This window comes from Protobothrops mucrosquamatus, unplaced genomic scaffold (assembly GCF_001527695.2).
Source record: "Protobothrops mucrosquamatus isolate PMUCROS unplaced genomic scaffold, P.Mucros_1.0 scaffold1829, whole genome shotgun sequence".
NCBI classification, from domain to species: domain Eukaryota; kingdom Metazoa; phylum Chordata; class Lepidosauria; order Squamata; family Viperidae; genus Protobothrops; species Protobothrops mucrosquamatus.
The window spans coordinates 326,886-346,932 of NW_015387962.1; the positions used below are offsets into that span (position 1 = coordinate 326,886).

At 43.9% G+C, this 20,047-nt stretch overlaps 1 protein-coding gene across 1 annotated transcript in view; it reads right to left on the bottom strand.

Annotated features, from left to right (window-relative positions):
* The window catches only part of SYNRG (synergin gamma), a gene marked incomplete at its 5' end in the record, with an annotated part of 76,083 nt that overhangs the window by 15,957 nt on the left and 40,079 nt on the right, over positions 1-20,047 (bottom strand). Inside the window, 6 exons of the mRNA XM_029285536.1 lie at positions 1,419-1,567; positions 3,743-3,839; positions 6,332-6,385; positions 7,351-7,496; positions 9,079-9,657; positions 19,002-19,952. Of these exons, the coding sequence (XP_029141369.1) occupies positions 1,419-1,567; positions 3,743-3,839; positions 6,332-6,385; positions 7,351-7,496; positions 9,079-9,657; positions 19,002-19,952 (1,976 nt within the window). The remainder of the gene's footprint in view (positions 1-1,418; positions 1,568-3,742; positions 3,840-6,331; positions 6,386-7,350; positions 7,497-9,078; positions 9,658-19,001; positions 19,953-20,047) is intronic.

Genomic DNA, 20,047 nt, shown 5'->3' on the forward strand with positions numbered 1-20,047 from the left:
CAAATTCAGATGTGGAAAATCAGAAACTTTTCAAATTCCCCTTCATCTATAACAGCACACAGCAGTTTGGGAGGGAAGGCTGGGGCCTCTTCCCATCAAATTGTGAAGATCAAATAGGCCATTTGGATCACTATCCGCTAGCACAGTGGTTCTCAACCTTTTTAATGCCGCGACCCCCAACCGGTCGTAAGTTGAGGACTAAACCGGTCGTAAGTTGAGGACTAAACCGGTCGTAAGTCAAGGACTACCCAACCGGCCGTACGTCGAGGACTTTCCCTGCCCGGGAGCACTGCGCATGTGTGGTTCCGCCCCCTGCGCCGGCCGAGGCGTAGCTGGCAAGCGGCAGAGATGGAGCAGGCCGACCACCAGCTGGCCCAGCCCAAGGGAGGTAAGGCACCCGCCGAAAAAGGGGAAAAAATGGCAGACAAAAAAAATGGCGGACAGCCTTGCTTGGCGACCCCCGTGAAATGGTCGATCGACCCCAAATGGGGTCGCGACCCATAGGTTGAGAACCGCTGCGCTAGCAAAACTGGTTCCCTCCTACTGACATTTTGGAAGCACATTAAAACGGGCTGATTCCAAAGAATCTTTGTTGTGCATGTTGCCACCCTTGATTGAAAAAATGTGGCCGAGCGTGGGCTGGTGGGTTTGGTTTATGAGATGGGCTGCTCTGAATTATTTCTAATTTGTATTTTAGTTTGTTGCTTGTGCTCCTACTAAAAACTGGAATGAATTGGGCACCATACAGAGATCTGTCTGTAAGTCAGTGTTTCTCAAACTCAGGACGTTTTCGTATCTGTGGACTTCAACTCCCAGAATTCCTCCGCCAGATTGAAGTCCACTGACCTTAAAAGTCGCTGAGGCTGAGAAACACACTGAGGTAAGCAATAAGTGAAAAAATCATTATGAACAAGGCGGCGAAAACTCTACCTCTCTTTCAGCAGCTCTCAGTTCTGTCCACAAGGATTTTTGCCCTACCTGCATTTGCGGTTTGGCACCTGCTGAATCAAGCAAGTGTTTTCAGCACAGGTGCACCAAGCCACAATCTTTTTGTTGGTTCTCTCCTTACCTCTACTTCCCCAGTAAGATCTCTGTACTTGTCTCGGATGACTGGCAGTGAAGGCTTCTCGCTCAGAGTGTTTGATCGATCTCTGAAAGGCTGCTCCACGGGTGGCAGAGGTGAGGAGCCCAAACTTAGGGTCCTTTTGTGAGAACCTGGAAAGAAATACAGGTATGAAAGGTGTGNACTTCAACTCCCAGAATTCCTGAGCCAGCCATGCTGAGGAGAAAGGGAGAGGTTTCCATGCTGAGCCATGCCGGCTGAGGAATTCTGGGAGTTGAAGTCCACGAGTCATAAAAGAGCCAAGGTTGCCTCCCCTTGCTCTAGCCAAACGGGCAATTGTTCCAACGCACTTTACCGTTAAGGCTGCAAGGGACATAAATCCAATCAGGTTATTCCACACTTTATCGATATCCTTCAGGAGCAGCTGGAGTTTCTCACTGCAGACGGCAGTGGCTTTGATGCCCAGCTCCACTCGCTTCGTGACTCGATAAACTTCAACGACCCCTGTGAAGCATTTGAAAAAAAGAGCATTTATAAAAAATTTTTTTTATTGAATATATAGTTAAAAACAAAAAAGACACAGTGGACATGATACAACTTCCCTGGTTTAAACAATACTATTAGTATTACCTTGTAAAAAAAAAAGGAAAAAAAGTTTCTTTACATTATAACAAAATATACATATAGAGTATTCTGACTGTTTGCTTTATAAAGTTGATATGAATTTTGAGCATCTTTTTACTATTCTGACTCCGAGTTAAAAACGCCTTCTTTAAATCCAGTCAGATAGATAACACAAAGAAATGATTTCAAACCAAGAAATATATTTATAATCAGATAGGTTACTTGCTTTCATGACGATTGCCTCTGATATTACATCTCCTGTTCATTTCTATCGGTAAATTGATGTTGGATTTTCCCCTCTTCTGCCCAAGCGTCACATGGTGGGATGATTGTGGGATCTCCAGCCGTGTGGCTGGATGCCATTCACAAGATGAACAAAAGAACTCCCCTGTGGCTAGTGTCCAGGAAGTCTCTCAAAGCCCTTTAGAAACTCCTCCCACTGACCTATTACTAACATACTGATACGTGCTCTCTAGTTAGGGTTACATAGAGCTATACGAGGTTACATGGAGCTATATGGTCCAGAATATAGAGTCTATGGACTTTCTGGTAAGCATTCTTTCAATCATATACATTGTGGTTAAATAACTTTCAATTCTATCTTATGAAAAATACTAGTATAAAAATTTCTAAATTATCAACTTATCAATCAACATTCATCCTAGCATGCCTCCTTGACTCTAGCCATTTATACACTTCATTCCAAATTTTGAAGTAGTCTGTTTCAGTTTTATTTTTAAGCTCTAATGTTAACCTATCCCAGGGGTAGGCAACCTCGGCTCTTTTATGACTCATGGACTTCCACTCAGGAATTCTGGGAGTTGAAGTCCATGAGTCATAAAAGAGCCGAGGTTGCCTACCCCTGACCTATCCATTTCAGCGCAGGATAGGATTTTATTTATTACTTCTTCTTCAGTAGGGGTTTCTTTTCTCTTCCATTTCTGAGCATAGGCTAGTCTTAATGCAGTTAGAATGTGCAATACTAAATATAAAGATCCTTTGCTGAATTTATCCTTGGTAATCCCTAATAAAAAGGTTTCTGGTTTTAATTCGATTTTTTGTGATAATATCTCTTCCAGCTAATTTTTTATCAGATGCCAAAATTCTTGCTCTTCTGAGCATTCCCACATGTGATAGTAAGTCCCTGGTAATTTTCTACATTTCCAACATATCGACGAGGATTTTTTGTCCATTTTTGCTAGTCTTATATAGATTTTCTTTATAGGTGGTAGCTAACATTAGCTTCCTATTCCTATCCCATAATAGTTGCCAATTATCTAAATCGATACTATAGCCAAAGTTTTTGCTCCAAATTAGCATTGTATCTTTTATTGTTCTTCCAGCATGTCTTGTTCTAGTAAATATTGATATTTTTTTTTTATCGTTTTATCTTCTGTTCCTAGTAGGATTTTATCTAATTCTGTGTGTTCTAATTTTATCCCGGGTTCTTTTTAATCTTTTCTGTATCGAGATTGTATTTGCAAATATGCCCACCATTCCGGCTCTATGCCATCTTCTAATAGTTTTTCTCTTGTTTTCAACTCTCCGTTCTCATCTAGAATGTCTTTATATGTAATTACCCTTCCTAAGTTCATAAATTTTGGGTGAAAAAATATCTCCAATGTTGATATCCAATTGGGGATTTTCATGTAATTAGATTTTTTAATTTTAGTCCACACATCTAATAGTGCCCGTCTAATATAGTGTTTCTGAAAATACTGATGTGCCTTGTGTTTCCTGTCCCATAGTATCGCATGCCCCCCTATCTGCATGTCGTGGCCTTCTAATGCTAACAATCTCCTATTCCTTAGGTGTATCCATTCCTTTATCCAAGCAGATGTTGCCGCCTGATAGTATTTTTCCCAATTTGGGAGGCCGAATCCTCCGCTTTCCTTTACGTCTTGTATTAACTTGAATTTAATTCTCGGTTTTCTCCCTTGCCAAATAAATTTGTGTTTGGCTGTTGCAACTCCAAACGGTTCTTAAGCAACTGGTCATAAGTCAAGGACTACCTGCAATTGTGTTACCTAGATATGAAATCAAATAAAATGATACCTAATAAATATTCCATGCCCTGCATAGACTGGATGACTTCAGTACATACAGAAGAACTGCTGATTCCGTTCAGGATGTCGTTTGCTTTCTTGATGACCTATTAGAGGAGAAGTTCATTTAGCGCAGTTGTGGCAAAGTTACTCCTTCAGCTGCTAAGTTTTATCCGATTTTTATCCTACACTGCTTATTTTACATAAAATAGCGCATATTATTATAATACTGTTCCCCAACTTTATAAACGGTCGCAGAACTGTTCAGGGGACTCTCCGTGTGCAGTTGAGGGTGGTGTCAAGATTACTAATCACCACCAATTCTCCTTTATTAGTACGAATCCCCACTACTTGTAATTCAAACCAGAACACACCGCAAAATATGCAGAGTTCTTTCTCCTAGTGGTTGCGATACATTTGCTACAATGGACCTGTTTCCTTACACCATGGGTAGGCAACCTTGGCTCTTTTATGACTCGTGGACTTCAGGAATTCTGGGAGTTGAAGTCCACGAATCATAAAAGAGCCCAGGTTGCCTACCCCTGACTTATACGCTCTTAGACTACACAGCTTACAGGGAGTCCTCGACTTATGACAGTAATGGAGTCTGCCCATTGTGGTCATGAGTTATGACAGTCATAAAGCAGGTTGTCACACATCCAATCTATTTTTATGACCTTGTTTTGTGGTGCTCATTAGGCAAATGCTGTGTTTGTAAAGCAAACGCTGGGGCGGTCGTTAAGCAAACCAATTGTTTGCTAAGAGTCAGTTTTGCTGAAAACTGGAAGTAAATGCCAATTTTTGGCGAGGATGTCATAAAACGTGATCATGTGACCGTGGGACCCAGCAAATGGCTGTAAATTGCCGAACTTCAGAACTAGGTCATAAGTACCTCTGGAGAGGTCAGTTGTAACTTTGAATGGTTGCGAAGCGATCACTCATAAGTCAAGGGCTACCTATACTATTCTTATGCCCTTGACCTTATGCTTTAAGACCGTGGTGGCGAACCTATGGCACGCGTGCCACAGGCGGCACACGGAGCCGTCTCTGGTAGCACGCGAACCATTGCTGGGCCGAGCTGTTCTCTCCGCGCATGCGCAGCTTTCCGCGCATGCGCAGTCTGGGAATAGGCGAGGCTATAAAAGGAGCAACTTTCGGCGGAAGCAGCATTTGCTGCAGACAGCGAGAGAGCGAGCACAAGTCGGAGCGGACACCGAGCGAGCGAGCGAGTGAGCACGAACCAACAGCTCGGTGGCCACGCCCACTCAGTGGCCACGCACACCCGGCACCCAGCGATGCATAAGTGGGTTTTGGGTTGCAGTTTGGGCACTCGGTCTCTAAAAGGTTCGCCACCACTGCTTTAAGATCTCCCCACTTAAGGGATCTATAGTTGTTACAGATGTTATAATGGTTATTGACCAGCAGGAGGCACTATGTAACTGGTTTCCAGAAATGTGTTGCACAGGGCCTCCTCCTGGTTATTAGGAGTTATAACATAGATACATCTGGAATAGAATAACAGAGTTGGAAAGGACCAACCCTGGTCTTCTAGTTCAACTCCCTGCACAAGCAGGAGACCCCATACCATTCTGTCCAGTCTCTTCTTAAAAACCTCCAGGGTTGGAGCACACACAAGGTAAAGCCGTTCCACTGGTTAATTGTTCTAACTGTCAGGAAATTTCTCCTTAGTTCTAGGTTGGTTCCTTCCTTGATTAGTTTCCATCCGTTGCTTCTTGTCCTGCCTTCAGGTGCTTTGGAGAATAGGTTAACCACCTCCTCTTTGTGGCAGCCCTTTAGATCAGACATGTCAAACACAAGGCCGGGGGGGGCGGATGCGGCCCGCAAAGTGGTTTTGTGTGGCCCGCGAAGCCATCCTGGAAACAGTGAGGGAACGGCCCCCTCTGCCTTGGCCCTGGCCCAGGCCGGCCGGGACCCAATGTACAATTTTGTGGTGGCCATTTATGCTGAAACGCATTCAGTCTTAGCTCCATAAGCCCCCCCCCCCTGCATGGCCTGAGAGGAACAGTGAGGCTCCTCCAGTGGACCATGCCTTGGCACTTGCCCCGGTCCCACCCTCTTCTGCCAGAGACCCTCAGATCTGTCCCACTCCTGCCCAGGCCCCCACAGGCCCCCTTGACGCGAACAGTGTAGAGCTGGCCACACCCACCCAGTAGGCCACACCCACTCCATCCACACCCGCCCAGCCAAACCCACCCGGCCCCAAGGGCAACCACAATGCTGATGCGGCCCTCAATGAAATTGAGTTTGACACCCCTGCTTTAGATAGTGGATCACTGTTATCATATAATCCTTACTCCTTCTCTTCGTTAAACTAGACATACCCAATCCCTGCAATCCTTCTTCATATGTTTTAACCTCCAGTTCCCTAATCATCTTTGTTGCTCTTCTCTGTATTCTTTCCAGAGTCTCAACATCTTTTTTATATTGTGGCGACAATATAAAATAATACACTGAAGGCAATTGTACAAACTCGCTGCTCTATAGGTGTCAACACCAACTTTCCCCTTTTCAAATCACCAAGTAACACATACACAAAAGGAAAGGAAGTTACTCAGGTAGATGGTGATCACCTACTTACCTGCAGCGCACTTTCCAAGCATCTCTGCCATTCATAGGCATATCTCTCACTTTCCTAGCGGGAGAAGGATTTTCTTTGTTAAAACTTACCGACGTTTTTCTTGTTGTACCATAATACAAAATACTCACTGAAAAAAAAAAGGACGTACCCGATCGGTCCCCATCCGTTCCTTGGCTCTTTTATGACTCGTGGACTTCAACTCCCAGAATTCCTGAGCTGGCATGGCTCAGCATGGAAACCTCTCCCTTTCCCCTCAGCGTGGCTGACTCAGGAATTCTGGGAGTTGAAGTCCACGAGTCATAAAAGAGCCAAGGTTGCCTACCCCTGGGCTAGCCAAATTCAGATGTGGAAAATCAGAAACTTTTCAAATTCCCCTTCATCTATAACAGCACACAGCAGTTTGGGAGGGAAGGCTGGGGCCTCTTCCCATCAAATTGTGAAGATCAAATAGGCCATTTGGATCACTATCCGCTAGCAAAACTGGTTCCCTCCTACTGACATTTTGGAAGCACATTAAAACGGGCTGGTTCCAAAGAATCTTTGTTGTGCGTGTTGCCACCCTTGATTGAAAAACGTGGCCGAGCGTGGGCTGGTGGGTTTGGTTTATGAGATGGGCTGCTCTGAATTATTTCTAATTTGTATTTTAGTTTGTTGCTTGTGCTCCTACTAAAAACTGGAATGAATTGGGCAGCATACAGAGATCTGTCTGTAAGTCAGTGTTTCTCGAACTCAGGAAGTTTTCGTATCTGTGGACTTCAACTCCCAGAATTCCTCAGCCAGATTGAAGTCCACTGACCTTAAAAGTCGCTGAGGCTGAGAAACACACTGAGGTAAGCAATAAGTGAAAAAATCATTATGAACAAGGCAGCGACAACTCTACCTCTCTTTCAGCAGCTCTCAGTTCTGTCCACAAGGATTTTTGCCCTACCTGCATTTGCGGTTTGGCACCTGCTGAATCAAGCAAGTGTTTTCAACACAGGTGCACCAAGCCACAACCTTTTTGTTGGTTCTCTCCTTACCTCTACTTCCCCAGTAAGATCTCTGTACTTGTCTCGGATGACTGGCAGTGAAGGCTTCTCGCTCAGAGTGTTTGATCGATCTCTGAAAGGCTGCTCCACGGGTGGCAGAGGTGAGGAGCCCAAACTTAGGGTCCTTTTGTGAGAACCTGGAAAGAAATACAGGTATGAAAGGTGTGGTCAGGTCCATGAATACAGATAGATGTGTTTAGTTAACCGTTCGGAGTTACAACGCCAATGAAAAGAAGTGATTTAGGACCGTTTTTTTACACTTATAACCGTTGCAGCACCCCTGCTCACATGATCAACATTCGGATGCTTGACAATTGGCTCATATTTATCACGGCTGCAGCGTTCTGGGGTCACGTGATCACCATACGCAACCTTCTGACAAGCCAAGTCAATGGGGAAGCCCGATTCACTTAAAAACCGTGTTATTCGTTTAACAACTGCAGGGATTCACTTAACACCTGTGGCAAGAAAGGTCGTAAAATGGGGGCAAAACTCACTTAGCGACTGTCTCATTTAGCAACAGAAATTTGGGGCTCAATTGTGGTCATAGGAATATGGTCTCCTGCCTTGAGCAGGGGGTTGGACTAAAAAAAAACTCCAAGGTTCCTTCTAGCCCTGTGATTCTATGATTCTATGTAGCTCCATGAAATGGTATAGGGCAGTGATGGCGAATCTTTTAGAGACCGAGTGCCCAAACTGCAACCCAAAACCCACTTATGTATCGTTGGGTGCCAGGTGGGCATGGCCCATTGGGTTGGTGTGGGCCATTGGGTGGGCATGGCTGCGGTGGTAACGGCAGACTGGTTGGGACTAAAAAGTTCAATCAATCAATTCCAACTTTGCGAGATCTTTTTTTTCCCGTGAGAAATTGAAATTGATTGATTGATTGAACCTTTTTTTTTTTTGCACACGGCGGCGGAGGCCTAAAGTGAAAAGGTTTTATAAAACCCAGCTGAAGGTCTAGGACTGGGGCAAGGACACAGAGAGGGCTCTGCGTGCTACCTGTGGCACGCGTGCCATCGGTTCGCCACCACGGGTATAGGGTTTCCTGTCTGAGCAGGGGGTTGGACTAGATGACCTCCAAGGTCCCTTCCAACTTTTTATTATTATTATTACTAGCTGTACCCGGCCACGCGTTGCTGTGGCTCAGTCTCAATGCACCATTGTGCATTCATCCCAAACAATAAGTTTGCATTTCTGCAATACTTTTCTCATGCCGGATGCTTTGGAAATGTTGCACGTGGGAGTTTCAATGAATTGTATGTTCAATGGCAATTTCAAAGCGTCCAACAGATGGCGCCGTTTTTCAAAAAAAGCATGTTTTTACCTGTCACAGGTGTGACATCTATATAATATAGGCATATAAAAACACGCACGTATTCGAATGCAACGTTGTGTCAAAATTTCAAGGCAATCGGTGAAGAACTTTCGGAGATTTAAGATTTTGAACAAACGAACATTTACATTTTTATTTATATAGATTATTATTTTACTACTACTACTACTACTACTATTACTACTACTACTGCTACTACTATTACAACCTCTATCTCTCTCTCTCTCTGCCCAGAGTTGCTGGCAAGTGAGGTGCCTTAGAAATCAAATCATAAAGAACTCCAGAGATATCCTGGATTTTCTCCATCCCCAGCACTAGGTGGGACTTAGAACCAACCACCAATTAACTATAATTACAACCACAATATCAGCAGGGATTCTCACCTTGAACAGAGAGGTCAAAAGTGGCCAGCTCGCTTTTGATCATTTCTTCACTGGATTTCATTTTCCCTTGGGAAGTTGCCAGTAAAAAGTCAAATTTGCTGATCTTGGGTTTCTCCCCTTGAAACTCTCCAAAGTCGTCAAAGACTTCTTTCCCAGCTGCTGAATCGGCCTCTTGAGGTCCGCCTGTGGCGGGCCTCTCGCTTCCGTCCTCCAGTGTTCGAGCAAACTCTCCAAAGTCTTCCACTTCATCCTCGCTTTGGTCCACCGAGTGAGGCCTGGAATCGCTGAAGTTGGCAAAAGAGGAGAACTTCACGTCTTGGAGAGCATCCTCGTTCGCAAAAGTCGTTACCTTGGAAACGGTGGTCACGGTGATATTTTCAGAGCTGCCAAAAAACGTCTCCTTCTTCTGGAGAACCGAGGTGGCTAAGGAGGATCCGTTCCCTGCAGGAAGGGAGAAGGGGACAGACTTTCTGCTCTGACAGGCATCTTCTTTATCAGACCAGTCATAGCTTGGGAAGCTACTCAGAAGAGATCCACTGCCGTAACTGCCAAACGGGGCACACTTCAAGTCGTCGAGATCTAAAAAGAGCAACAAAGACCCAAAGAATTAAGGGAGGGATGGGCCATCTTCTCACTAAGCCTCTCAACAAATCAAGGCCAAAGAGAGGAGACAATATCTGGTGTGCAGGAAGTGGAGAATCTCAAGTTGCTCCTTCGACTCAAATACCAGAGGTCAGTTCCCAAATATTCCTCCGTGCTCTCCCACCAGAAATATGATGGCTAGCCTCAAGAAATAAGATTCTTTGTTGTAGCAAGGGGAGGCAAGAACATATCCATTCAAGTGTCTATGGAGACTTTCCATCCTCCAGGTCCGTGGTTGTCCCAAAGCTGCTTTTTCAAAAGGCAACTAGTAGCTCAACCAGGTGCAAAATTTGTACTTTGTCTAAAAGCCAACAATGGTGAACCTGAGTTTATTTTTGCTCAAGCAACCTCGTTTCCCTCTTTGTTTTAAGGCTAGACCCAAATTTAGAGATACAAAGGGTTGTGGTTTTTTTTTAAACAATGGGGAAGGAATGTATGGAATATCAGAAAGAAACAATCTACATGACATTTGGTTCTTCAGCATGAACAACTAGTGTTTTGGCTCAGGTCTGATCAGTTGCCTTATTCAGGGGTGTCCAACCTCGGCAACTTTAAGACTGGTAGACTTCAATTCCCAGAATTCCCCAGCCAGCTATGCTGGCTGGGGAATTCTGGGAGTTGAAGTCCACCAGTCTTAAAGTTGCCGAGATTGGACATCCCTGGCCTTTTGTGATAAAGAGAACTGGGATTGCACTGAGCTAATATCCTCAACAACATGCGTCTTTTTCAAATCGGGAGTCTCCCTATTTCCTCAGCGGCTATGTGGGGGAAAGCAAATGCAAACAAGCCACAAATATGCAACCAACTGAGAAGATTGTATGTGGACTATTAATTCCATTGTGTGGAATCCATATAGCCTTCATTGCTCACCATCCTGCAATAGATCAGGATGGCAGGATCAACCCAACATTCAACCTGCATTGTTATTCAATGAATAAGAAGCGAGGTTTTTTTTGGTGATCAGGATATGATTAAATTTATGAAGAAGACACACAAAATCAAAGGGCCAAGTCTATGGGTCTTCCACGCTATTACGTCAAGTGGGAACAATCTTTGCCAAGATCTAGGTGCCCTGCCTACGTCTATATGTATCAAAAATCTCCTAAAATTTGTAAGCTAGGTGTCTGTGTCTGCACTCTTAACATTTTTCAACTATTCAGAGGTGTGCAGTTCCTGACCTAGAAAATGGGACCCCCGGTATTTTGGGGTTCCCAGAGAAATAGTAACCGTGCCTGGTGACAACACGAACAACTGCAATTCTCTTGGTGTGTGTGTTATGTGTCTGAATGAAACGGCAGGTATTTTAAAAGAGAGAAATTGTGTTGAAGTTGTGGATGCTCCAACACTGGAAGTTTTTAAGAAGGGACTGGACAACCATTTGTCTGAAATGGTGTTGGGTTTCCTGCCTGAGCAGGGGGTTGGACTAGAAGACCTCCAAGGTCCCTTCTAACTCTGTTATTCTAATCTAGTTCATAAATGGATGTCTTAAAAGCCCAGCCCCTAATTTTTTCAAACAGAAGTTGGGGCCAAAGTCTTAAAAGTGTTCATTTCACTTACAGGCAGGTCCTCGATTTATGACCACAACGGAGCCCAAAATTTCTGTTACTAAGCAAGAGAGTTGTTGCGTTTTGCCCCGCTTTACGACCTTTTTTGCCACTGCTGCGAAGTGAATCGCTGCAGTTGTTAAGTTAGTAACACAGTTAATTGACTCCAGCTTCCTCATTGACTTTGACATTGTAAGAAGGTCGCAAAAGGTGATCACATGATCTCGGGACCCTGCAACAGTCATAAATAGGAGCCAGTTTCCAAGCCCCCCGAATTCGGATCACGTGACCACAGGGGATGCTGCAACGATCCTAAGCGTGAAAAATGGTCACAAGTCATTTTTTTCAGTGCCACTGTAAATTTTGAATGGTCACTAAATGAACAGTGGTAAGTCAAGGACTACTTGTATGTCCTAATCCAGGGGTAGGCAACCTTGGCTCTTTTATGACTTGTGGACTTCAACTCCCAGAATTCCTGAGCCAGCCATGCTGAGGGGAAAGGGAGAGGTTTCCATGCTGAGCCATGCCGGCTCAGGAATTCTGGGAGTTGAAGTCCACGAGTCATAAAAGAGCCAAGGTTGCCTACCCCTGGCCTATACCATTCTGGGGCTGTTTTCAGATGTTCTGGAGATGGCAATAGGATACTATAGAATTGTATTAGTTGTACCCCTGTCATGGAGTCATGTGGGAAAAGTTAAATCTCAGCTTCCCACGGTACTACCCTTTAGATCAGGGGTCTTCAAACTTGGCCCTTTTATGACTTGTGGACTTCAACTCCCAGAATTCCTCAGCCAGCATGCAGTTTTGCTTTACTTTGATAAATCTCTGCAGAGTATAATCAATTTCCCTGTATGTAGACCAGTGTTTTTCAACCTTGGCAGCTTGAAGATGGGTAGACTTCAAGCAAGGCTGGCTGGGGAATTCTGGGAGTTGAAGTCCATCCATCTTTAAGCCGCCAAGCTTGATGTAGACCAGGGGTCTTCAAACTTGGCCCTTTTATAACTTGTGGACTTCAACTCCCAGAATTCCTCAGCCAGCCTCCTATTGTTATTCATAGCGGTTCCGCTACTCCAAGTGTTTTTCTTATTTAATTAGCTTGTTTTCTATGGGAGGAAAAGATGGGACAAGAAGACGGGGCCACGGGTAGTCGATGTACAACGGGTTCATTCAGTGACCGTTTGAAGTTACAAAGGCAATGAAAAAAAATGATTTATGACCATTTTTGAGACTTACGACCGTTGCAGCATCCTCGTGGTCACGTGATCAAAATTCAGACGCTTGCCAACTGACTCATATTTATGACGGTGTCAGTGTCCCGGGGATCATGTGATCCTCTTTTGCACCTTTTTGACAAGCAAAGTCAATGGGGAACCAGTTTCGCTTAACAATTGTGTGACTAATTTAACAACTGCAGTGATTCACTTAACAACTGTAGCCAAAAAGGTCATATACCATGGGGCAAAATTCACTTAACACCTGTCTTGCTTAGCAATGGAAATCTGGGGCTCGGCTGTGGTCGTAAGGGGAGGACTACCGATATAGAAAGAGAGAGGATTATCTGTATCCTATACAGATAGGAATCAATTGATGCTTCTGTCAAAAATTACTCTATACTGTAAGAGTAAGTAGCAAAAACAAAGGAAGTTCCACTAAGCTCTAAATAAAGTCAGCAATCAAAAACCATCTGCTAGATCAGTGGTGGCAAACCTATGGCACGCGTGCCAGAGGCGGCACTCAGAGCCTGCTCTGTGGGCACGCACGCTATCACCCCAGTCCTAGGCCTTCAGCTGGGTTTTATAAAACCTTTTCGCTTTAGGCCTTGGCCGCCATGTACAAAAAAAAAAGGTTCAATCAATTAATTTCAACTTCTCGCGGAAAAAAAAAGATCTTGCAAAGTTGGAATTGATTGAACTTTTTAGTCCCGCCCAGTCTGCTGTTACCACCGCAGCCACACCCACCCAATAGGCCACACCCACCTAATGGGCCACACCCACCTAATGGGCCACACCCACTGGCACCTGACGATGCATAAGTGGGTTTTGGGTTGCAGTTTGGGCACTTGGTCTCTAAAAAGTTCACCATCATTGTGCTAGATTAAATTCTCCCTTCTTTGTATAAATATCAATACCCTTGAAAGTAGAAATGCATTCTTTGTTTTTAACATTTGGGAATTATACTATATAGCTCATCCTTGAATAAAGTACAGTAAGTACAGCTAGTCCTTGATTTACAGCCGTTCACTTAGTGAGCATTCAAAGTTACAACGCCACTGATAAAAGTGACTTATGATGGGTTTTCACCTGACCGTTGTGGCATCCCTGTGGTCATGTGATCAAAATTTGGCACTTGGCAACTGGCATGTACTTATGACGGTTGAAATCCCAAGGTCACGTGATCCCCTTTTGCGACCTTCTGACAAGCAAAGTCAATGGGGAAGCCAGGTTCACTTAACAACCGTGTGACTAAGTTAACAACTGCAGGGATTCACTTAACAACTATGGCAAGGAAAGTTATAAAATGGGGCAAAACTCACTTAACAACTGTCTCAATTAGCAACAGAAATTTTGGGCTCAGTTGTGGTTGTATCTGGTACTATAAACATTATTTCAGAGAATTCTTCCTGCTATAAAGCTTTTGTTTTTGTTTCATTTAAATATTTTGTAAGCCACTTCTGCCTATTTATTAGCAAAAGGGAAAAAAAGCCTCAACAAACAAAACCAAAAAAGGGAATAGTAAATAAAAAGGCTATTTTCCACAAATGTTCCATTTCTTTCCATGTCTTCACATCTTCATCCTAGGCCAGGAGTAGGCATCCTTGGCTCTTTTATGACTCGTGGACGTCAATTCCCAGAATTCCTGAGCCAGCCATGCTGAGGAGAAAGGGAGAGGTTTACATGCTGAGCCATGCCGGCTCAGGAATTCTGGGAGTTGAAGTCCACGAGTCATAAAAGAGCCAAGGTTGCCTACCCCTGGCCTAGAGGATGTCATTTCCCACTTAGTTTTAGTAAAGCAGCCATCTTGCATGGTCATCAATAGTATAACAGGGTTGAAAGGGACCTTGGAGGTCTTCTAGTCCAAACCCCTGTTCAGGCAGGAAACCCTATACGATTTTAGACAAATATCAAACCCATTTTTGTTTGATCTTTTTCTGAACAGTCGTAACTTCCATTCCTTATTCTAGCTCTGTTAACCACCAAAGACATTAAGAGAGAGAGATAGAGATAGATAGATAGATAGATAGATAGATAGATAGATAGATAGATAGATAGATAGATAGATAGATAGATAGATAGAAGGAGAGAGAGAGACTTTTCATACAGAAGGGGATACAACTGCTTTAAACTTTTTTTTTTTCTTCTGATGATCAGAAATTTCTGGACTCAAAAAAGGGGGGGGAAAGGAAAAACCACACATGCTCAGACTTTCAAATTATGCCAAGATAAATATTTATTTAAACACAGCAGGACTTACAGATCACAAAAAGAGAATATTACAGGAGCTCAAAGGAAAATCGTCAGAACCAAAGCATGCAGATCAGTCTTTCACAGAAGAGAGATATCAAAGCGGTTTCGAAAAGGCACATTCACACAGGAAAATGTCAAGTTGAAATAAAGGCATCAGAGTGGAGGAGAAGAGACAGCCGGAAGGAAGATCTCTACCCCGGTTCTGATTCGTAAAAGGGGTTTCTGATGCAAAAGGTTCTGCCAGTTTTGCAAACGCGGGCAGATTGGGTGATCCAGCCGTTTAATCCCACTGCAATGTTTCAAAAAAAAGGGCCAATGAAGGCAAATCAAGGGAAGAGGGGCAAGAGACACACACACCCCCAGCCCCAAGGCCAGACAATTCAATCAGACAGAACCGAGAAAAGGGTTAAAATTTGGCAGAAAAATAGCAACAGGTTGAAATGAACAAGCAGAGAGGCTTAGAAGGTTAAACATTGGTCAGACTGTTAATTCCACAATCAATTCCACCTTCTGTTCACAGAATTAAAGAACAAAGTTTAGAGACAGTATCCCCTTGAAAGAGCTAGAAAAAAAAGTCTCTCTCCTCATTCCTGCTGTGTTAAGCGCGTTTAACTGAAGAGTAATTGATTTAAATATCCCTTTTTTCCCTCTCCCTCACCATCCAGACATCAATTTCTTCTAGTCCCCGGTAGCTCGATTTTGCTTGCATAAACTCTCAGCGTGGAAAGATTAAAAGCTAGTTTTGTTTGCAATGCTAATAATGCCAGATGATAAGAAGTCCTGTGTCACTTAGGAACTCCTCTCTGAAACCGACAGAAAAGGGAATGGAAAAAGGGAATACTGTCCCTTTCTGACAATTCAGTTTACAGACCAAATAGAAACAAGCAAAGAAAGAAAGGAATCTACTTTCAATTAAAGTGGCAGAGAGATATAGGAAACATTACCAAATTCAGAATGTGAAACGTTTTATCTTCTGTCTCTCTACATATATACTGTACATTATACAGCGTTAGGGCGGCGAGCGTTATTTCAGAAAAGGTGCTTTTGCGGTACCTGTCTGCAACTCTTGAAAGCAGCTGTGAGTTTCTGGGAAAAGATGTAGCTGCTTTAAAGGGTGGAGACAGGTGCTGCATACAGGGATCCTGTCTGATTCCTCTTTGGAATCAAATCTGCACCGCTCCACAGCTCTAATAGGTACACAGAGAGAAAGAGGCAACAGGACAGAAAAATAGTCGATTTATCAAATAACAGTAGACAGAAAGCTCAAGGAAAGTTTAGGCAAGAAGGAATTTTGGAGTCAGAGCAGATGAGCAGATGTCATTTAACTATCAGCATCTAAGGCAGTGTTTCTCATCCTTGGAAATTCTAAGCTGGGTGGAATTCAACTCCCAGAATCCCTCAGCCATTAGCCCATGTTTCAGCCATTCACCCATGTTGGCTGGGGAATTCTGGGAATTGAAGTCCATGCCTCTTAGGTGTTGCCCAGGCTGAGAAGCCCTGATCTAAGGGATCAAAAAAGTAGCGGATGACTCACAGTTCCCTTTCCTCTTGGTGTAAAATTTTCTTACGCCTTAACTACCTTTTATCGTTAAGTCTGCATCAAAAGGAAGCATGGAAAATGCTACCTAAGCTTGATTCCTAGCCAATAGTTAAAATACCTAGCAGTTAATCTTGGTTGGCATTAACTATTTCTTTGGTACCGCTGGGATGGCAAGCTGTGGATATGGGTTCTGGGATTTTGACTGAGGGAACAGAGAAGTCCACTTCTGATCCCTTAATCATGACTGGGAGATGGAAATATTAACCTTGAACAGGCCCTTGGCACCAGAAACTAGATAAATACTTGATTCTGGAAAATAAGGAATGGGGGGAAATCACTCTCTATAAAGTTTAGCATCAAAGCATAGTACTGACTTAAATCAATCTCAGGATCCAGATTGCATCTTTGGGTGCAAACTGAATGGCCATCATCAAATCCTTGAATTGCTACGGACAATGAATTCATCAAACTATCACCAAGACAGATTAGAAAAATAGTAGGAAAAAAGTGCTTTTGAAAAACTCAAAATTAAAAAAAAAAATCTTTCTCAAGAACAAGCACGGTAGGTACCAGACTACTGGACAACCCACCAGACCAGATCAAACATTTTAACCTACAAAAAAGGTTTAATTTTTCACGAAGCAAAATTTACTCCTGATATTTCAAACACCCTGTTAGAGAAACCCCCTTCTTCGAAAGCCACCAAAGGGTTTGTTTCTACGTTCCCTACCTAAAAATAGAATATAAGATTACAGTACATTTACTTTTTCTTCTCCTTCACTTAACGATGTAGAAGTACATGGTTTCTGGAGCAATTGTTTCCTTGTCACCCATACTAATACTGATTAACCGTTGTTTTGTGTAGGACTATTGTGATTTTCCCCCCTGTGTTTTTAAAGGCCACAAAATTCAGTGATCCACGCTAGAGAAATTGTACCCCCCCCAAAAAAAAGTCACTATCCCATGAGGTGATTAGTTTAATTGTTTGCAACTAAACTGGAGATAACCAATTCATTTTCTATACGGTATTGTTCCTAAGGAAAACTAAAAGGAAGAAAATTCAATACAATAGTTTCTCAACCTTAGCAACTTTAAGATGCATGGACTTCAACTCCCAGAATTCCTCAGTGAGAAATTCTGGAAGTTGAAGTCTAGACATCTTAACTTTCCCAAGATTGAGAAACACTGCAATACAAGATTTGCTGGCCTTTTATTCCATTCAGGACAATTACAGAGGCATTAGTGTTGTTTGTCCTTCAATGGTGTTCCGGTTGATGGGAGAGAGCAATCCACTATGACCCTCTCACCTATTATAATTTAGTAAAGGTGAGAAAACCCAAAGAATTGGCCACACCCTTGTATTCCAGGTATCCAAGAGGACACTGATCTTCTGTGGGACCTTTCTGTGGAAAGATGGCTCCCAAACCACTAGCAGCTGATGCAAAAGGATCAATATTCACTAGAATAGCGATCTCAGTATTACGTTTTCCTAGATCAAAGTCTATGGTTTGCACCCCTGAGTCAGATAGGCCATTAATTACTATTTCAATGCCAGTATTGGGAATCTTTTTTGCTGACTGCATACCAGAATGAAAAAAAAAATGCCTTAATAGCACCATTCTGGGTTTACAAAGCAGTCACCGTTGTCTCTGCGTGAACCCGGAATGTAAGAAAGCCATCGATCCACAGTAGGGGGAAAATATCACAATTTCTAGCATTAAACACAGCTAGGGCCTGTTATTATTGCTAATTTCTTCCAGAATACACAGGGATGACAATCTAATGATCTGTGCAAATGTGAAATAGCAGCTATATTATTCAAAGGATATTCTGGTGCAGAAATTGCATGAGGCAGAATTTCAAGTGAGTACTGGCTGTATCTTCAACTGGGGCAGAATTAGGGATTGACACCCCCCCCCCAAGCACGCATTGCCTTAATCTGGTCAGACAGTACTTTAATACCTATGACTAGATTTAATACTGATTCAAAAGCATAACTTAAACTGGCCTTTAAAGTCCCAGTTATACTGACATTCTGATTGATTTAACCACTGGGATTAAGGTACCACTTTACTGGAGGAACTGGAGGCTGTTTTCATAGCTTAGAGCAGGGGTATCAAACTGCCAGCCCACGGGCCGGACGCGTCACGTGGAAACCACACCCACCCCATTGCCAGCAATGGCAAAACCGGCCCAATATGTTGCGTGACGTCGCGAGTTTGACATGCCTGGCTTAGAGAGACACACCCCTGCATAGGCCAGAGCTGGTTAACTTCTTTCCAACGCTGGGATTAAACAAAAATATATCTTCACAGCTGCTGGAAAATTCAAAGGACAGACCCCGTGCTTTGGAAAATGGGAATGTCCACACAATGGCATCAAATCCCTTCGCAATCCGTTAGCTAAACCCAAAGCAGCCTTTGACTGGTTCTGCTTCTGTCTTACACTATTAGTGACACAAGAGAAGAGTATTTTGCCTAAAACTGGGGCTGCTAAGAGGACATACTGTGTAGGACAGGATCTACCTCAAAAACCAGCCGATCTAGAAATTACATAGAAGGACACCAATTAATACTGCTTGATTAAGAGATGAGCAGCTAGCCCAAAATACAGATCCAGGAGGCTTTTCCCACGGCAGGGTCAGTGCAGAATACTGAAATTCAGCTCACGAGACAACATTTTGGGACTTTTCCTGAAGCTGCTGTTACCAGAGCAATCTAACTAGTTCCTCACCTGCTGCTGGTGGATGTTGACCACTAACCGTTGGTAAATCCAGAGAGCTATCAGACAGGACATGCTTAAGGTCTCCTCCCACATCTGCCAGTTTCATGTCAAACTGGACAGAGAGGGCGTCTTCCGAATCCTCCTTGCCCACGCTGCTGCCACCAATGGATGGGAGGTCAAGAGACTTGACGGAAGCCGAGTCCTCCTTGGTGTGCTTGAAAGCGGCCAGTTTGTCGACGAGGGATTTTTCCGAGCTGGAGGAAAACCTGCTCGAGTGGAAATCAGCAAAGTCGTCTTCGCTTTTCACCGAGGAAGGAGTGTGGTCTTTTAGTTCCTCAAACCCCAACCCGGGGCTGTCCAGAGACAGCTGCTTGAAGATGTCGTATTTGTTGGAAGCAGCCACGGGGCTCTGCCCGTTCTTGACGACGCCGGCTAAGGAGCCAGCAGGGGGAACGGCGTTGGCGTCTTGCTTGAGGGTGCTGTGTTTATCATCCAGCTGCTGCTCCAGAGAGACGGCGCTGTTATTGAAAGCCATGAAGTCTGCAAATTCGTCCTGAGTGGTAGCCGGAGGACAACTCGACAACCCGCCAAAAAGGTTGAAGTCGGCAAAGTCACTGGCCAGGGCCGAGCTACTGCCTGGCATGGGCAGAGTAGTGGCGGCGGCCGGTGTTGGGTGTGATGGTGTAGCAAAAGTTGCTGGTTTGGGGGAATTGTACGCAGCTGGAAAGAGAGTGGGTTGGCTCTCTCCAGTTGAGGCTGAGGAGAACAGATCCAGGTCTGCCAAATTCAGAGGCGGCTTTGCTTGGGGTTGTTGTTTGGACTGTAGAGAAAGGGAAGAGAAAGGGGAAGGAAAGGCTTTGTCCTTTGTTGGCGGTTCTAGTGGAGAGATGCTGTCCGCGGTTTTGAAGTCAGTGAAGCCGTCATCGGTTCCCGGGGACTTGAAATCTGCAAAGCTCTCGCCTGAAAAACAGAGAACAGACAGCCAAGTCAATAGGATTTCATGAACATTTCAACCCAGGGGTCCCCAACCCCCGGTCCGTGGACCGGTACCGGTC